At 41.9% G+C, this 13,440-nt stretch overlaps 1 protein-coding gene and 1 long non-coding RNA gene across 3 annotated transcripts; both read left to right on the top strand.

Moving 5' to 3' along the window:
* The first annotated feature begins 4,856 nt into the window (after positions 1-4,856).
* TMSB15B (thymosin beta 15B) lies at positions 4,857-8,363 on the top strand. 2 transcript variants are annotated; one of them, XM_032269261.1, is made up of 3 exons: positions 4,857-5,092; positions 6,888-7,004; positions 7,911-8,363. In XM_032269261.1, exons 2-3 carry the CDS (start codon positions 6,905-6,907, stop codon positions 7,946-7,948), a joined length of 138 nt encoding a protein of 45 aa, XP_032125152.1. In that variant the 5' UTR covers positions 4,857-5,092; positions 6,888-6,904; the 3' UTR covers positions 7,949-8,363. The 2 variants fall into 2 exon arrangements, with proteins under 2 accessions (XP_032125152.1, XP_032125151.1); XM_032269260.1 differs by having other exon boundaries at positions 4,864-5,092; positions 6,900-7,004.
* A 796-nt stretch (positions 8,364-9,159) lies between these two features.
* On the top strand, positions 9,160-13,353 carry LOC116543598. Its single transcript, XR_004265629.1, has 3 exons — positions 9,160-10,716; positions 11,443-11,635; positions 12,361-13,353. It is a non-coding gene; the product is annotated as an uncharacterized LOC116543598 (long non-coding RNA).
* Positions 13,354-13,440: the final 87 nt, after the last annotated feature.

The raw sequence follows: 13,440 nt of genomic DNA, 5'->3' as shown, positions 1-13,440 counted from the left end.
CTAGGATTGCAATCCCTGCTTTTTTTGCTCCCCATTTGCTTGGTAAATCTTCCTCCATCCCTTTATTTTGAGCCTATGTCTGTCTTTGCACATGAGATGGGTTTCCTGAATGCAGTACACTGAGGAGTCTTGGCTTTTTATCCAATTTGCCAGTCTGTGTCTTTTGATTGGGGCATTTAACCCATTTACATTGAAGGTTAATATGGTTATGTGTGAATTTGATCCTGCCATTTTGATGCTAGCTGGTTGTTTTGCCCATTAGTTGATACAGTTTCTTCATAGTGTTGATGGTCTTTACAGTTTGGTATGTTTTTGCAGTGGCTGGTACTTGTTGTTCCTTTCCATGTTTAGTGCTTCCTTCAGGAGCTCTTGTAGGGCAGGCCTGGTGGTGATGCAGTTGCTTGTCTGTAAAGAATTTTATTTCTCCTTTGCTTATAAAGCTTAGTTTGGCTGGATATGAAATTCTGGGTTGAAAATTCTTGTCTTTAAGAATGTTGAATATTGGCCCCCACTTTCTTCTGGCTTCTAGGGTTTCTGCAGAGAGATTTGCTGTGAGTCTGATGGGCTTCCCTTTTGATAACCCAACTTTTCTCTCTGGTTGCCCTTAACATTTTTTCCTTCATTTCAACGTTGGTGAATCTGACGATTATGTGTCTTGGGGTTGCTCTTCTCAAGGAGTATCTTTATGGTCTTCTCTGTATTTCCTGAATGTGAATGTCGGCCTTTCTTGCTATGTTGGGGGGATGTTCTCCTGGATAATATCCTGAAGTGTGTTTTCCAACTTGGTTCCATTTTCCCTGTCACTTTCAGGTACACCAATAAAACATAGGTTTGGTTTTTTCACATAGTCCCATATTGAAGGCTTTGCTTGTTCCTTTTCATTCTCTTTAATCTTGTCTTCATGCTTTATTTCATTAAGCTTATCTTCAATCCCTGATATCCTTTCTTCCGCTTGATTGATTCAGCTATTGAAATGTGTGTATGCTTCACAAAGTTCTCGTGCTGTGTTTTTCAGCTCCATCAGGTCATTTATATTCTTCTCTAAACTGGTTATTCTAGTTAGCAATTCCTCTAACATTTTATTAAGGTTCTTAGCTTCCTTGCATTGGGTTAGAATATGCTCTTTAGCTGGGAGTAATTTGTTATTACCTACCTTCTTTTTTGGTATTTATTTATTTTTATTATTATACTTTAAGTTCTGGGTTACATGTGCAGAATGTGCACGTTTGTTACATAGGTATACATGTGTCATGGTTGTTTGCTGCATCCATCACCCTGTCATCTCCATTAGGCATTTCTCCTAATGCTATCATTTCCCTAGTCCACCACTTCTCTGCTATCCCTCCCCTAACCCCCACCCCCCAACAGGCCCCAGTGTGTGATGTTCCCCCCCTGGTGTCCATGTGTTTTTATTGTTCAACACCCACTTATGAGTGAGAACATGCAGTGTTTTGTTTTCTGTTCTTGTGTCACTTTGCTGAGAATGATGGTTTCCAGATTCATCCATGTCCCTGCAAAGGACATGTCCCTACTCATCCTTTTTTATGGCTGTATAGTATTCCATGGTGTGTATGTGCCATGTTTTCTTTATCCAGTCTATCATTGATGGGCATTTGGGATGGTTCCAAGTCTTTGCTATTGTGAACAGTGCTTCAGTAAACATGCGTGTACATGTGTCTTTATAATAGAATGATTTATAATCCTTTGGGTATATACCCAGCAGTGGGATTGCTGGGTCAAATGGTCTTTCTAGTTCTAGATCCTTGAGGAATTGCCACACTGTCTTCCACAAAGGTTGAACTGACTTACACACCCACCAACAGTGTAAAAGCATTCCTATTTCTCCATATCCTCTCCAGCATCTGTTGTCTCCTGATTTTTTAATGATCTACATTCTAACTGGCATGAGACGGTATCTCAATACAGTTTTGATTTGCCTTTCTCTAATGAGCAGTGATGATGAGCTTTTTTCATACGTTTGTTGGCTGTATATATGTCTTCTTTTGAAAGGCATCTGTTCATATCCTCTGCCCACTTTTCGATGGGGTTGCTTTTTTCTTGTAAAGTTGTTTTAGTTCTTTGTAGATTCTGGATACTAGCCCTTTGTCAGATGGGTAGATTGCAAAATATTTTTCCCATTCTGTTGATTGCCAGTTCATTCTACTGATAGTTTCTTTTGCTGTGCCGAAGCGCTTTAGTTTAATTAGATCCTTTTTGTCTATTTTGGCTTTTGTTGCCATTGCTTTTGGTGTTTTAGTCATGAAGTCCTTGCCCATGCCTATGTTCTGAATGGTATTGCCTAGGTTTTCTTCTAGAGTTTTTGTTTGCTTGTTTGTTTTTTGTTTTGAGACAGAGTCTGACTCTGTCACCCAGGGTAGAGTGCAGTGGCGACATCTCGGCTCACTGCAACCTCCACCTCCCAGGTTCAAGTGATTCTCCTGCTCTCACTTGTAAGTGGGGGCTAAATTATGAGAACACATAGATACAGAGGGAAACAACACACAGTGGGATCTGTCAGGAGATAAGTAGCTGGGATTACAGGTGCCTGCCACCATGCCCAGCTAATTTTTGTATTTTTAGTAGAGTCGGGGTTTCACTGTGTTGGTCAGGCTGGTGTTGAACTCCTGACCTCCTGATCCACCTGCCTCAGCCTCCGAATGTGCTGGGATTACAAGCGTGAGCCATTGCACCCGGCCCCTTCTAGGGTTTTTATGGTGTTATGTCTTATGTTTAAATCTTTAATCCATCTGGAGTTAATTATTATATAAGGTGTAAAGAAGGGATCCAGTTTCAGCTTTCTGAATATGGCTAGCCAGTTTTCCCAACACCATTTATTAAACAGGAAATCCTTCCCCCATTGCTTGTTTTTGTCAGGTTTGTCAAAGATCAGATGGTTATAGATACGTGTCTTTATTTCTGAGGCCTAACACACACTTTTCAATGGAGGACATACATATGGCCAACAATCATATAAAAAAAAGCTCAACATCACTGATCATTAGAGAAATGCAAATCAAAAGCACAAGGAGATCCCATCTCACACCAGTCAGAATGGCTATTATTAAAAAGTCAAAAAATAACAGATGCTGTCAAGGTTGTGGAGAAAAACTTATGCTTATACACTGTTGCTGGAAGTATAAATTGGTTCAGCCATTGTGAAAGACAGTGTGACAATTCCTCAAAGACCAAAAGGCAGAAATACCATTTGACCCAGCAATCCCATTACTAGGTATATACCAGATAGAATAGAAATTGTTCTGTTATAAAGACACATGCACAGGTATGTTTATTGGAACACTATTCACAATAGTAAAGATATGGAATCAATCTAAATGCCCATCAATGATAGACTGGATAAATGAAAATGTGGTATATATACAGTATAGAATACTATGCAGCCATAAAAAAGAAAGAGATCATGTCCTTTGCAGGGACATGAATGGAGGCAGAAGCCATTATCCTTAGCAAACTAATGCAGGAAAACTAAATACTGCATGCTCTCACTTGTAAGTGGGGGCTAAATTATGAGAACACATGGATACAGAGGGAAACAACACACAGTGGGATCTGTCAGAGGGTGGAGGGTGGGAAGATGGAGAGGATCAGTAAAAATATCTAATGGGTACTAGGCTGAATATATGGGTGATGAAATAATCTGTACAACAAACGCCCATAACACTGTTTACCTATGTAACAAACCTGCACATGTACCCCGAACATAAAATTTTTAAAAATACACTGGAAGCTACACGTCACATTCAGGATAGGACTACCCCTGGGGAAGTGGGAGGGGGAATGGAAATAGAGTAAAAGTCAGGGAAACCTCAATATTTTTTTTTCTGTAGAGTTTTCATTCCTTATAAGAAAGACAAAGTAAATATACCTAAATGTTAACAACATTGAAATTTGAGTAGTTGAAACACTGGTGTTTATTATATTTAATGCCAGGGACATCATAGGTAGTCAATGAATATTGTTTGTTAAATAAGTATGCCTTAGTGTTTTAAAAGTTTCTCCAACAAACATATACAATTCTCAAATTAATAAAAAGTGCTACAAGAGCAAAGAAAAGGGGAATGAAGTGGGGAAGGCTTCAGAAATCCTTGTGGAATCATTTCTGATTTATATAGATCTATGTCACTGTACATGGGATGCAAGCTAAAGACATAGTTCTACCTCCATCTTAAATTAACAGTCTACGTTTCTGGGTGAGTATCCAGAAGATGATGTTGAACATTTAGTCCTTTCAAGTAAATACCAGATCCTCAATTTTCTCTTCCAACAGACAGTGGGTCATGCTATTGTCCAAAAATTCCTTTGTCACAGATTTATTACATCAATATATAGACAGCTCCACAACCCATGTGTCATGTGGGCCAAAGTGCTAGGGATTGGGGATATAAAGGTGAATGGCCTCAGTTGTTCTGTGATTATGAACTGACTGTTATAGTGTTCAGTGGCTGAGAAAGTTGCAAATGTGACTTTTACATTTCATAGGAGAGTACTATGTCACAGAAACGACCAGTTAAATGGCCCTGAACCACCCTTCCTCACCATGAGAACCCTTACTCGACGACTTGGCCAAAGACTAGAGCAGAAAACACCGAGCCCCACTCCCAACCTACTGTTGGGTTGTCATAGTGTCCTTAGGCTCCAATGGCTATAAAAAGCCAAGAGAGCCTAAATGCTGGTCATTCAGCTTGGACCTCCATGTTCCGGATGTTCTAAGCTCACTCACTGGGCAAGATGCATCTGCTTACTGCAGGGGCCTCTGTTGGGATGAAGGGAATGTGGACCCTCAGGACTAAAAGCAGTGGGAGAGGCCTGGGAGGTGGGGCCTGGGTAGGCGGGGTCTACTCTGACGTCACGAAGCCCCTGATGGTAGAGGAGACGGTGGGCGCAGGCTCTGGAGGCCCAAGCGGAAGAGGGGAAGGAGGTGAGCCCGGAAACCCTCGGCCAATGAGAGAGGGCTGAGGCGGGGCTGCTACGGGGCTTAGCACTGCGGGGCTCTGCGCGGGAACGCTAACCTGGTCCGGAGCCGGCCTCGGTCTCAGCCCCGCGGGCGGCCTTTCCCGAGTCTTCAACCCTTCAGGTGAGGACGTGCGGCCCCGCGGAGCCAGAGGACCATGGGGACGGGAAGGCGTGGGGGTCGCGAGGTGGGGATGCCGCGCCTTCGGAAGCCAGAGCGGCCGGGTTGGGGCTGGCGCTTCGCGTCTGCACCGCCGCCCGGCCGGGCGAGTCCGCGCCTTTGTCTTCCCCCGGGCGGGCGCCGCCCTCTGCGCGGGATGCCTAGCCCTCCCGGGGGGGGGGGGGGCCGGTCCCTGAAAACAAGGCCCCGCGGTGAGGAGGGGGGACGAAGCCTTAAAGCGGCCGGTCCGCAGTAGCTGCGGGTCTGAGGCTTAGAGGATGAGGAGTTTGGGGGCCGCCAGGAATGGGCCCTCTGGGGCTGGGCCCTCGTTCCCTCTCCTCGCATGGCCGTTGGGCTGGGCGCCCGACAACGCTAATAGTTACTTGAAAAAGTATGCCAACTGCTCCTGACAGACTGGCCTCTGCGCCCGGCCCTGCTATTATTTGTTAGTTCCATTTCGCAGCGCCGAGCTTGGAGTCTGATCGCTCGGCCGAGTAGGGCCTTAGGGTAACCTCGACGGAATGGAGGCATGTTCAGCACTTCCGGCTGCTTGGGGTCCTCTCCATTCTACCCCGGCACTAGACGAAGTGTCTTACTCCGCCAGGGTGGGGCCGGGCTCGCCCACCAGAGCTCTGTCTTGCGATTTCTGGGATATCCTATTGTCTCTTCTGGACAAACGCGGGACGCTCACAGGGCACCAGGCATTCCGTCAGCTCCACAGCCACGCACCTCTGAGCCTCATCTCCTTGCGTCTCTCTCTGCAGAGAAACGATGGTTAAATAAGACTCCTATTTGGTTTATTCCATTTTGCTGAAGTCCTGGGTCTGATCCTAGTTAGCTGTTCCTTCTTACAACGTGTATAAACCAATGCCACGAGGAGCTATTATGAGACGTCTATTGTAGTACCTTAATGTACTGTCTTCTTTGGGGATTTAAAATAGAAATAAATTAGTACAACTTATGCCACTTTGTTGTGTGCTGCTCTCCATGTCCCAAGAAAAATGCCAAAACCCAAAAGTAATAGAAAGTGAAGATGCTCAAATAGCGCTATATCTCCTGTTACAAAATCATTACCTGGTTAAAGCCAGACTTTTTTTTTTTCTTCTATTCCTGTCTGGTCTTATGTTTCTATCACCTCCATTTTACCCTTGCTGTGATTTTAAGAGTAAGACATATTGGCTCTGGGTTTCTAGAGCATCTTGGTTTCTGGGACGTTCTGATCCAATGGCATTTACTGCCTATCGGAAATGGCTAATGCTATGGAAATTAAATTATACTAACAAAAATAAAACTTTTCTAAGATCTGTTGTTGTTTTTTCTGTTGAAAATGAGCAGGTAGAATACACATTGATAGGAAATGTGAAAATTTTTGCTTGTGACCCCTTAGTCCAAAGACAGTTCTGCCAGGTAAGCTTTCTTAAAAATCTTTTTTTCTGGTGGAGCGCGGTGGCTCACTCCTGTAATCCCAGCACTTTGGGAGGCCGAGGCGGGCTGATCACTTCAGGCCAGGGGTTTGAGAGCAGCCTGGCCAACATGGTGAGACCCCCGTCTCTACTAAAAATGCAAAAATTAGCTGGGCATGGTGGTGCATGCTTGTTTGTAATCCCAGCTACTTGGGAGGCTGAGGCAGAGGAATTGCTTGAACCCAGGAGGCGGAGGTTGCAGTGAGCTGGTATTGTGCCACTACACGCCAGCCTGGGCGACAGAGTGAGACCCTGTCTCAAAAAAATAAAGATAACAATTTTTTTTTTCTTTTCAGTCTATCTTCTAGTCAAGATGAGTGATAAACCAGACTTGTCGGAAGTGGAGAAGTTTGACAGGTCAAAACTGAAGAAAACTAATACTGAAGAAAAAAATACTCTTCCCTCAAAGGAAAGTAAGTCATGGGGGTGTTCTAGTGGAAATAAACATTAGAGAAAGTTAATAGGTTCGGTAAATCTTCTAGTAAATTTTTGCCACAAAGTAAGCAATAATTAGAGCACCTTGGTATTTAATGCAATGGGTAAAACTATCAAATAGTTTTCTTCTTGTTCTCATATGATGGGTCTAGTAGTGATGGGGCAATAAAAAACTAGTTTCTTGTTTGAAAATGATTAAAAACCACATTACAACCAATCTTGGAATATTAGATGTAGCACTAAAAAGACACTTAGATTTTGTCTACTTTTGGGTATTTGGTATTTTTCTACATTTAGAAATTTTAGTCCATAATATTATCCTTAAAGAACCCTGTAGAATCTGCAGTTTTGGCCTTCTATATATGATGACAAGACAAGGTGAGATAACAAATTTACTTCTGGGTATACTCAAATCTCTCAGATTCAAGGGATCGATTCTGCCCTTTGGAGTTACAGCCTGATGGAGAAACCCTAAGCATATTCACAAAACCTGAGAGGCCCCTTTTGTTATATCAGTTTTATTTGAAAGTTGCAACATTAGTTAAAATTATCTGAAAATGTATACTTTCCTAACGATATAGTGATAAATAAATCTGAAGAAAGTTCTCCGATTACTCCTCGGTCTTGAATAATCTGAAAAAAATGGCAACAGCATTTGGAAAAACAAACCCTACAGTTGACGTAGTTTCTAATTGGTAGTTCAGGTGGTTAATGTGCACACACATGCATGCACACACCACACCGTGAGTTTCACGGTTAATGCCTTGGCATTCCAAATTTAAAGCATGTATGGCAGCCTTCAATGACTTACAAAGAGTTCTTTTGGAAGAAGCTGAACTTAGGAAAATACTTTTGTAATTTTTTGTTTCTTTTCCCCCCGCTAGCTATCCAGCAGGAGAAAGACTGTGTCCAAACATCATAAAATGGGGATCTCCTCTCAAGAGCAGATTTCAACATTTCCTGACGGTTTTGGTTTTAGGCTTGTTTTTTTGGTAAACCTATGTGTTTGTAGAGATTTCAGGCATCTTCTGATTTCTTCTCACCTATATTTCCTGGCTAAGAGATCTGGGGTAGTGAATGTTTCCTTAAGTTCCTTTCTAAACTTCCCATTGGTATGTAAACTCCAAATGACAGATGCCGTCAATAATCTTGCCATTGATGACAGTTGTGTGTGTAGTCCTTCCACCTCATACAGGAGAAGCCAATTCTAACCTTCTACAACGGGTGCCTCAATTGTTTCATAATCTTCATGAAGTTGCATCCTTTGGCAACATCTTACAGTTTATTTTCACCTCCAATGTCGCAATAAAGTAATACATATAATCATTATCATGTGACTCTTGTAGTTCATTCTGGTAATATTCTAAGGAATGAAAAGTACATAAGGCTACCTTTTCAGCCAAACAAAGTGGTTGAAGGAAAACTGTTAGCAGATTATTCATGGGGGGAAATAATCAATTCTGTCCAGGTCCAGTGAGTCCTGACTTGGGGATGCTAGGTGCTCTTTCTTTAGAGTTGGAACCACAGAGTTACAGAACCTTGGGAGAGAAGGTCATGTGGACTAACCTCCATATCTCAGAACAAAGAAATGAAAACAAAGGGTCTCATGTGATCTGTTCAAGCTGAATAAGGGCTGGAGTTCAAGCTGGGCTCTCTTGCCTTCTGGAAACTTTTTCGGCTTAGTGGGAGTTAATATCCAAGACTGAAGGTGGCTGTCTATGTGCCAAGAAGGGAGCCCTCACCAGAATCTGACCTTGCTGGATGTCAACTTGAGATTTCTAGAATCTAGAATTGTGAGCAAGTACATTTCTGTTAAGTCACTTAGTCTATGCTAATACAATAAGGAATATGTGTAAATGCATGCATTTCAATTCCTGCCTTTAAACAATACTTTTATCCCTTTTTAAAAATTATTATTTTATTTTTATGGGACAGGGTTTTACTCTGTCTCCCAGGTTGGAGTGCAGTGGTACAATCACAGCTCACTGCAGCCTTGACCTCCTGGGCTCAAGCAATCCTCCCACCTCAGCCTCCCTAGTACCTGGGACAACAGGCACGTTCCACCACACCCAGCTAATTTTTTTGATTATTAGTAGAGATGAGGTCTCTCTATGCCCAGGCTGGTCTTGAACTGGGCTGAAGCAATCTGCCTGCCTCAGCCTCCCAAAGTGCTGGGATTATAGGCATGAGCCACCATGCCCAACCTACTTTAATCACGTGTATAAAAATGAATCACCTATAATCCCACCAAATAGAAGTATTAGGCATCCAGACTTGTGATCGATTAATGTATATATATCTTCCTACAAAGATAGATTATACCATTCATACCTATTTGCAACCTCAAGTATTATCTTACCTCCCCCTTTCTAAGGGCTCACATTCTTAAATAATCACTTGGGTTACATGAAGTGGAAGCTGTTTTCTCTGCTATAGCTTAAAGTTTCAAAAGCAAAACAGTAAGTGGGTCAACTTGGATCAAGTGCCAATGAGGTGACACAGTCACAGGGCTTAGTGTAGCCAGAGGATTTGAGCCTTGGGGGTAACCATGTTAGTCACCAATACCTTAACTCCTGCCTGAGGCTATTGTCCAGTAGAGTGGCTGAGGCCCTTGCAGTGATATGCTGCTTACATTGTGCCCAAACCTGCCTTGCTGTAATTTCTATCCAATAGTCCTGGGATTGTGTGCTGGAGACCTAGAGAGGGTAGTTAATCCATCCTCTAGAATTTGAAGTCAGCTGTTGTGTGCCTGCCCCTATACTTCCAAGTCTTCTGCAGCTGACTCTTCTAAGATCCTTCAGACCCAAATTTCATAGATGGGAAACCATCCTGGTTGCAGATATGCTCAGATTTCCTCATTATCAGGTCTCTGAATCGTGATAATGATCCTATCATCCAACACATTTGCTCCCCTTTCTGTGTTGTCATTTGCACATTTGATAAAGATGGTATCCATGTATGATAGATTCAGCAACTTCTTCATTTGCGAACTAGTGCAGCTCAAAGGAAAGCATGAAGGTTGTCAGGTGACCTGGGGTTGAACGATAACTCGTAGTCAGTTGCATCTGGTAGTTGTCCTTTTCATTAAAGACTTGGTATGCTCCCTGTAAGTGTTAAACTGAGTTGGAGCAGATGAGAAGTGCATGGTAGGAGGTGAAAGACATGTAATTACTAAGTGAATACTCATACAGAAACGAGATGGGAAAAATGGCAGTTGTTCATCCGCAGTAGTTTTGCCCCGTGTTTCTCAATTATTTAATGTTGGGGTACTCTTCTAGTCACTGGGTTTACTTGTCTTTTCAATCAGGGTTAGATTTTTTTCTAAGTAAGCAAAGATTGAGATTTAGGTCCCTGAATTCATCTATTATCTACAAAACTGGCAGTACTAGGGCTTTGTTATAGCAGTTGCATTCATAGGGGAAGTAAAAGTCTGAAGTTAAATGATTGTCTTCCTTTATGCATCTACATCCTTTGAAAATCACTTGTCAATGGCTTTACACCTTTATTCTGTGTACACAGGCAGATATGACCTTAATGACTAAGAACAGAAAAGGATGAAATGTCAGAAAGAAAAACCATACTGAAAGTGAAAAGAGGAAAAGCAGCCAAATAAAATTTCATGCCTAATTCATCTTTACCAAGGATAAAAATGTCTCGTTTAGTATCATGGCTTAAAATTCCCACGAAACTGTACAGGCCAGTGAGTTTTAAAAACATTCTTAGAATATAATCAATGCATGTTCATACCTAATAAGAATATCTTGGCTTTGGCATCTTAAATGTGTAGAAATATGTTTGATGATTACCTTGATAATATTCTACCTATTTGAACTTGAGCAAGTGACAATCTTTGTGGTTCAGTTTCTTCATCCATAAAAATGGAGACAATTATTGTCTTCATTTTTATGGATGAAGAAACTGAACCACAAAAGATTGTCACTTGCTGAAGAGATCTTCTGAAAGGTAATTGAAGTGTTCCCCGTAAAGCACTTAGAACGATGCCTGGCACAATCACCGTTCACTCAAGGGTGACTCTTTATTACCACAGCAACCCCTGGCTTAATTGACATTAACCAATGTGAGTGTCAGCTATATAGGTGGTAATGAAAGGGAGTGAAATAAACTGGCAAGGTCAGAAGTGGGGTAAGTTCATTCAATCTTCTGCTTAATATGTGCCACGTAGACTCTACCAATGTTCGAGGGATTGTGATTTTCAGTAATCAAAATTGTAATTAAGTCTTTGACTTTACCATTGAACTGAATATGTTTTTGTCCACAGTCATATCAAATGGTGAAGAGACATCTCTAAAGAGCCAGGAAAAAATGCTGACATTACTGTGTAGTCACTAATTAAAGGCAAATGTATTGATTAATGGTATCATGAACATGTCTGATATATAACTGGATATTTTACAGATGTAAACAACACTCAGTTCTCTGCAGCAATGTTTTGGTGCAGAAAGCTTAGGGATTTCCAGAGAAATAAAACCAAGAGCACGTTCATCCATCTATCTATTGAGAGAGATTTATTTTAAGAAACCGATTCATGTGATTATGGAGGCGGGCAAGTCCTGAATCTGCATGATGGGCTGGCAGCCTGGAGTCTCAGGTACAAGCTGACGTTACACTTTAAAGTCCAGGAGGCCGAAGACACATGGGACAAACGATGTTGCAGTTCAAGTGTGCAGGCTGTCTGCTGCAGAATTTACTCTTGCTTGGGGGAAGTCAGTCTTTTTGTTCTATTCAGGCCATTATGGAGGGCAGTCTCTCTTACTCAGATCTGTTGATTTAAATGTTAATGTTACCCAAAAACACCTTCACAGAAACATTCAGAATAAAATTTGACCACAAACCCAACCAAGTCGGGTTATATCACTCTATGAAGTCAGGTTACCTAAATCTCTATCCTTGCTTATTTGGGTAAGAAATCTCCCCCTGGTTGGGAAGACAAGACAAGACATAAAATTGGCCATCACAGAGCCAAATGTGGATCATCAGGTAATGACTGTAGAAACCCAACCTGAAAAATATCCCCACTTCCTGCTTCCCACTGTTTCACCAGTTTGCAACAAGGTAAACATATGCTCCCCAACTTACAATGGAGTTAAGTCCAGTTAAGCCTATCATAAAGTCAAATAATTTTAAGTTGTACCATGCTGAGTTGGAGTCCGTCTGTATTGGACACAATTGTACAACACGGAATGGCTAAGCATATGCCTCAGAAAGCTATTGCAACATAGAATTGAGCACAGGAATTGTCGAATTTGCTAACCGCTGCTTGAAAAAGCTCCCGTCTTTGCATGAGAAAAGCATATTCCTTGTATACCTTTGCAGGAAGGCTAACTTGATGCTTTTGCTTTTACACCTCTGAATTGATCACATTGCCTTTGAGGAAAGATCAAGCTATGAAAAGGCTTGCTGTGAAGGGGAGGATCACCTCAGACTGTCTACCCTAGGTATCCATGCCTTGATGGTGCCATCACTACAACATGAGAGAGGATGGCAGAGGACAGTGTTCAAGTACTTGGGTTCTGGACTCAGACTGAAGTGGGTTTGAATCCTTGCTTTTCCATTTATCAGCTGTGTTATCACTGGACACATTACTCAGTTACTCTGTGTCTTGTCTGCAAAAAATTGAGGCTGAAATGTCTACTCTATAAAGGGTTGTTGGGGGAGTCAGTGTGACAAGCAGACCATGGAGGAAACACAATCTAACATTCTCATGGGTTTTCCACTGAGACTCAGACAGCTTTGTAGAGAAAGAATTTTTTTAAAAAGTGCAGTACAGGAAAGGGGACTGTACCCAAGAGATGAAGAAGGGCCGTTTGGAGTAGCCACGCAAATTCAGCAATGATCTCATAGGTTGTCAGGGGCTAGTGTCTTATCTAATAGAGGTTTATTGATTTATATGTTCATTCAACAAATACCTGAGCGCTACTACACTCACAACTTCCTGCATGATCTAGTTACCCTGGGAAGTACAGAGTCTTAAATTTGGACATGTTTCAGAGTGAAAGCAATGCTATTAAGAATTACTGAGGGACAACAGGCGAAATCAGGACATATGGTCACTACGCTGGGGAAAATGTCTGGGATTAGGAGAAATAGTAAACAGTCACTTTTTAAAGCGTTTACTTTGTGCCCCGACTCACTTCCCCCTTATTCCAGAGTAACAGTCTATGATGAAAGAGGAAGAGTATTATATTGGGTCAAGAATCAGGACCAACCACAGTTTGGAGAAAGCATTGTACGGAAGTAAGTGTTTTTATTGACCCAAATTACCATGGTGGGTTAATTTTGTCAGATACATGTGCTTGAAAGTGAAAAGGCCCCACAACAATCAAATGGAAAAGAGAAAAAAAAAAGGGAGAGCATCATCCCAGTTTTCTTAATTGGTCACTATCATTTTCTTTA

Source organism: Sapajus apella, unplaced genomic scaffold (assembly GCF_009761245.1).
Source record: "Sapajus apella isolate SASKATOON/1434 unplaced genomic scaffold, GSC_monkey_1.0 scaffold191, whole genome shotgun sequence".
In the NCBI taxonomy this organism is placed as follows: Eukaryota; Metazoa; Chordata; class Mammalia; order Primates; family Cebidae; genus Sapajus; species Sapajus apella.
This window is presented reverse-complemented; position numbering and strand designations above follow the sequence as displayed.

Excerpts from the sequence above, each read along its gene's own strand:
- TMSB15B (XM_032269261.1), top strand. The coding sequence starts at position 6,905 with ATGAGTGATAAACCAGACTTGTCGGAAGTGGAGAAGTTTGACAGGTCA. Across the intron at positions 7,005-7,910 it reads TACTCTTCCCTCAAAGGAAA|CTATCCAGCAGGAGAAAGAC; the intron begins GTAAGTCATGGG and ends TCCCCCCGCTAG.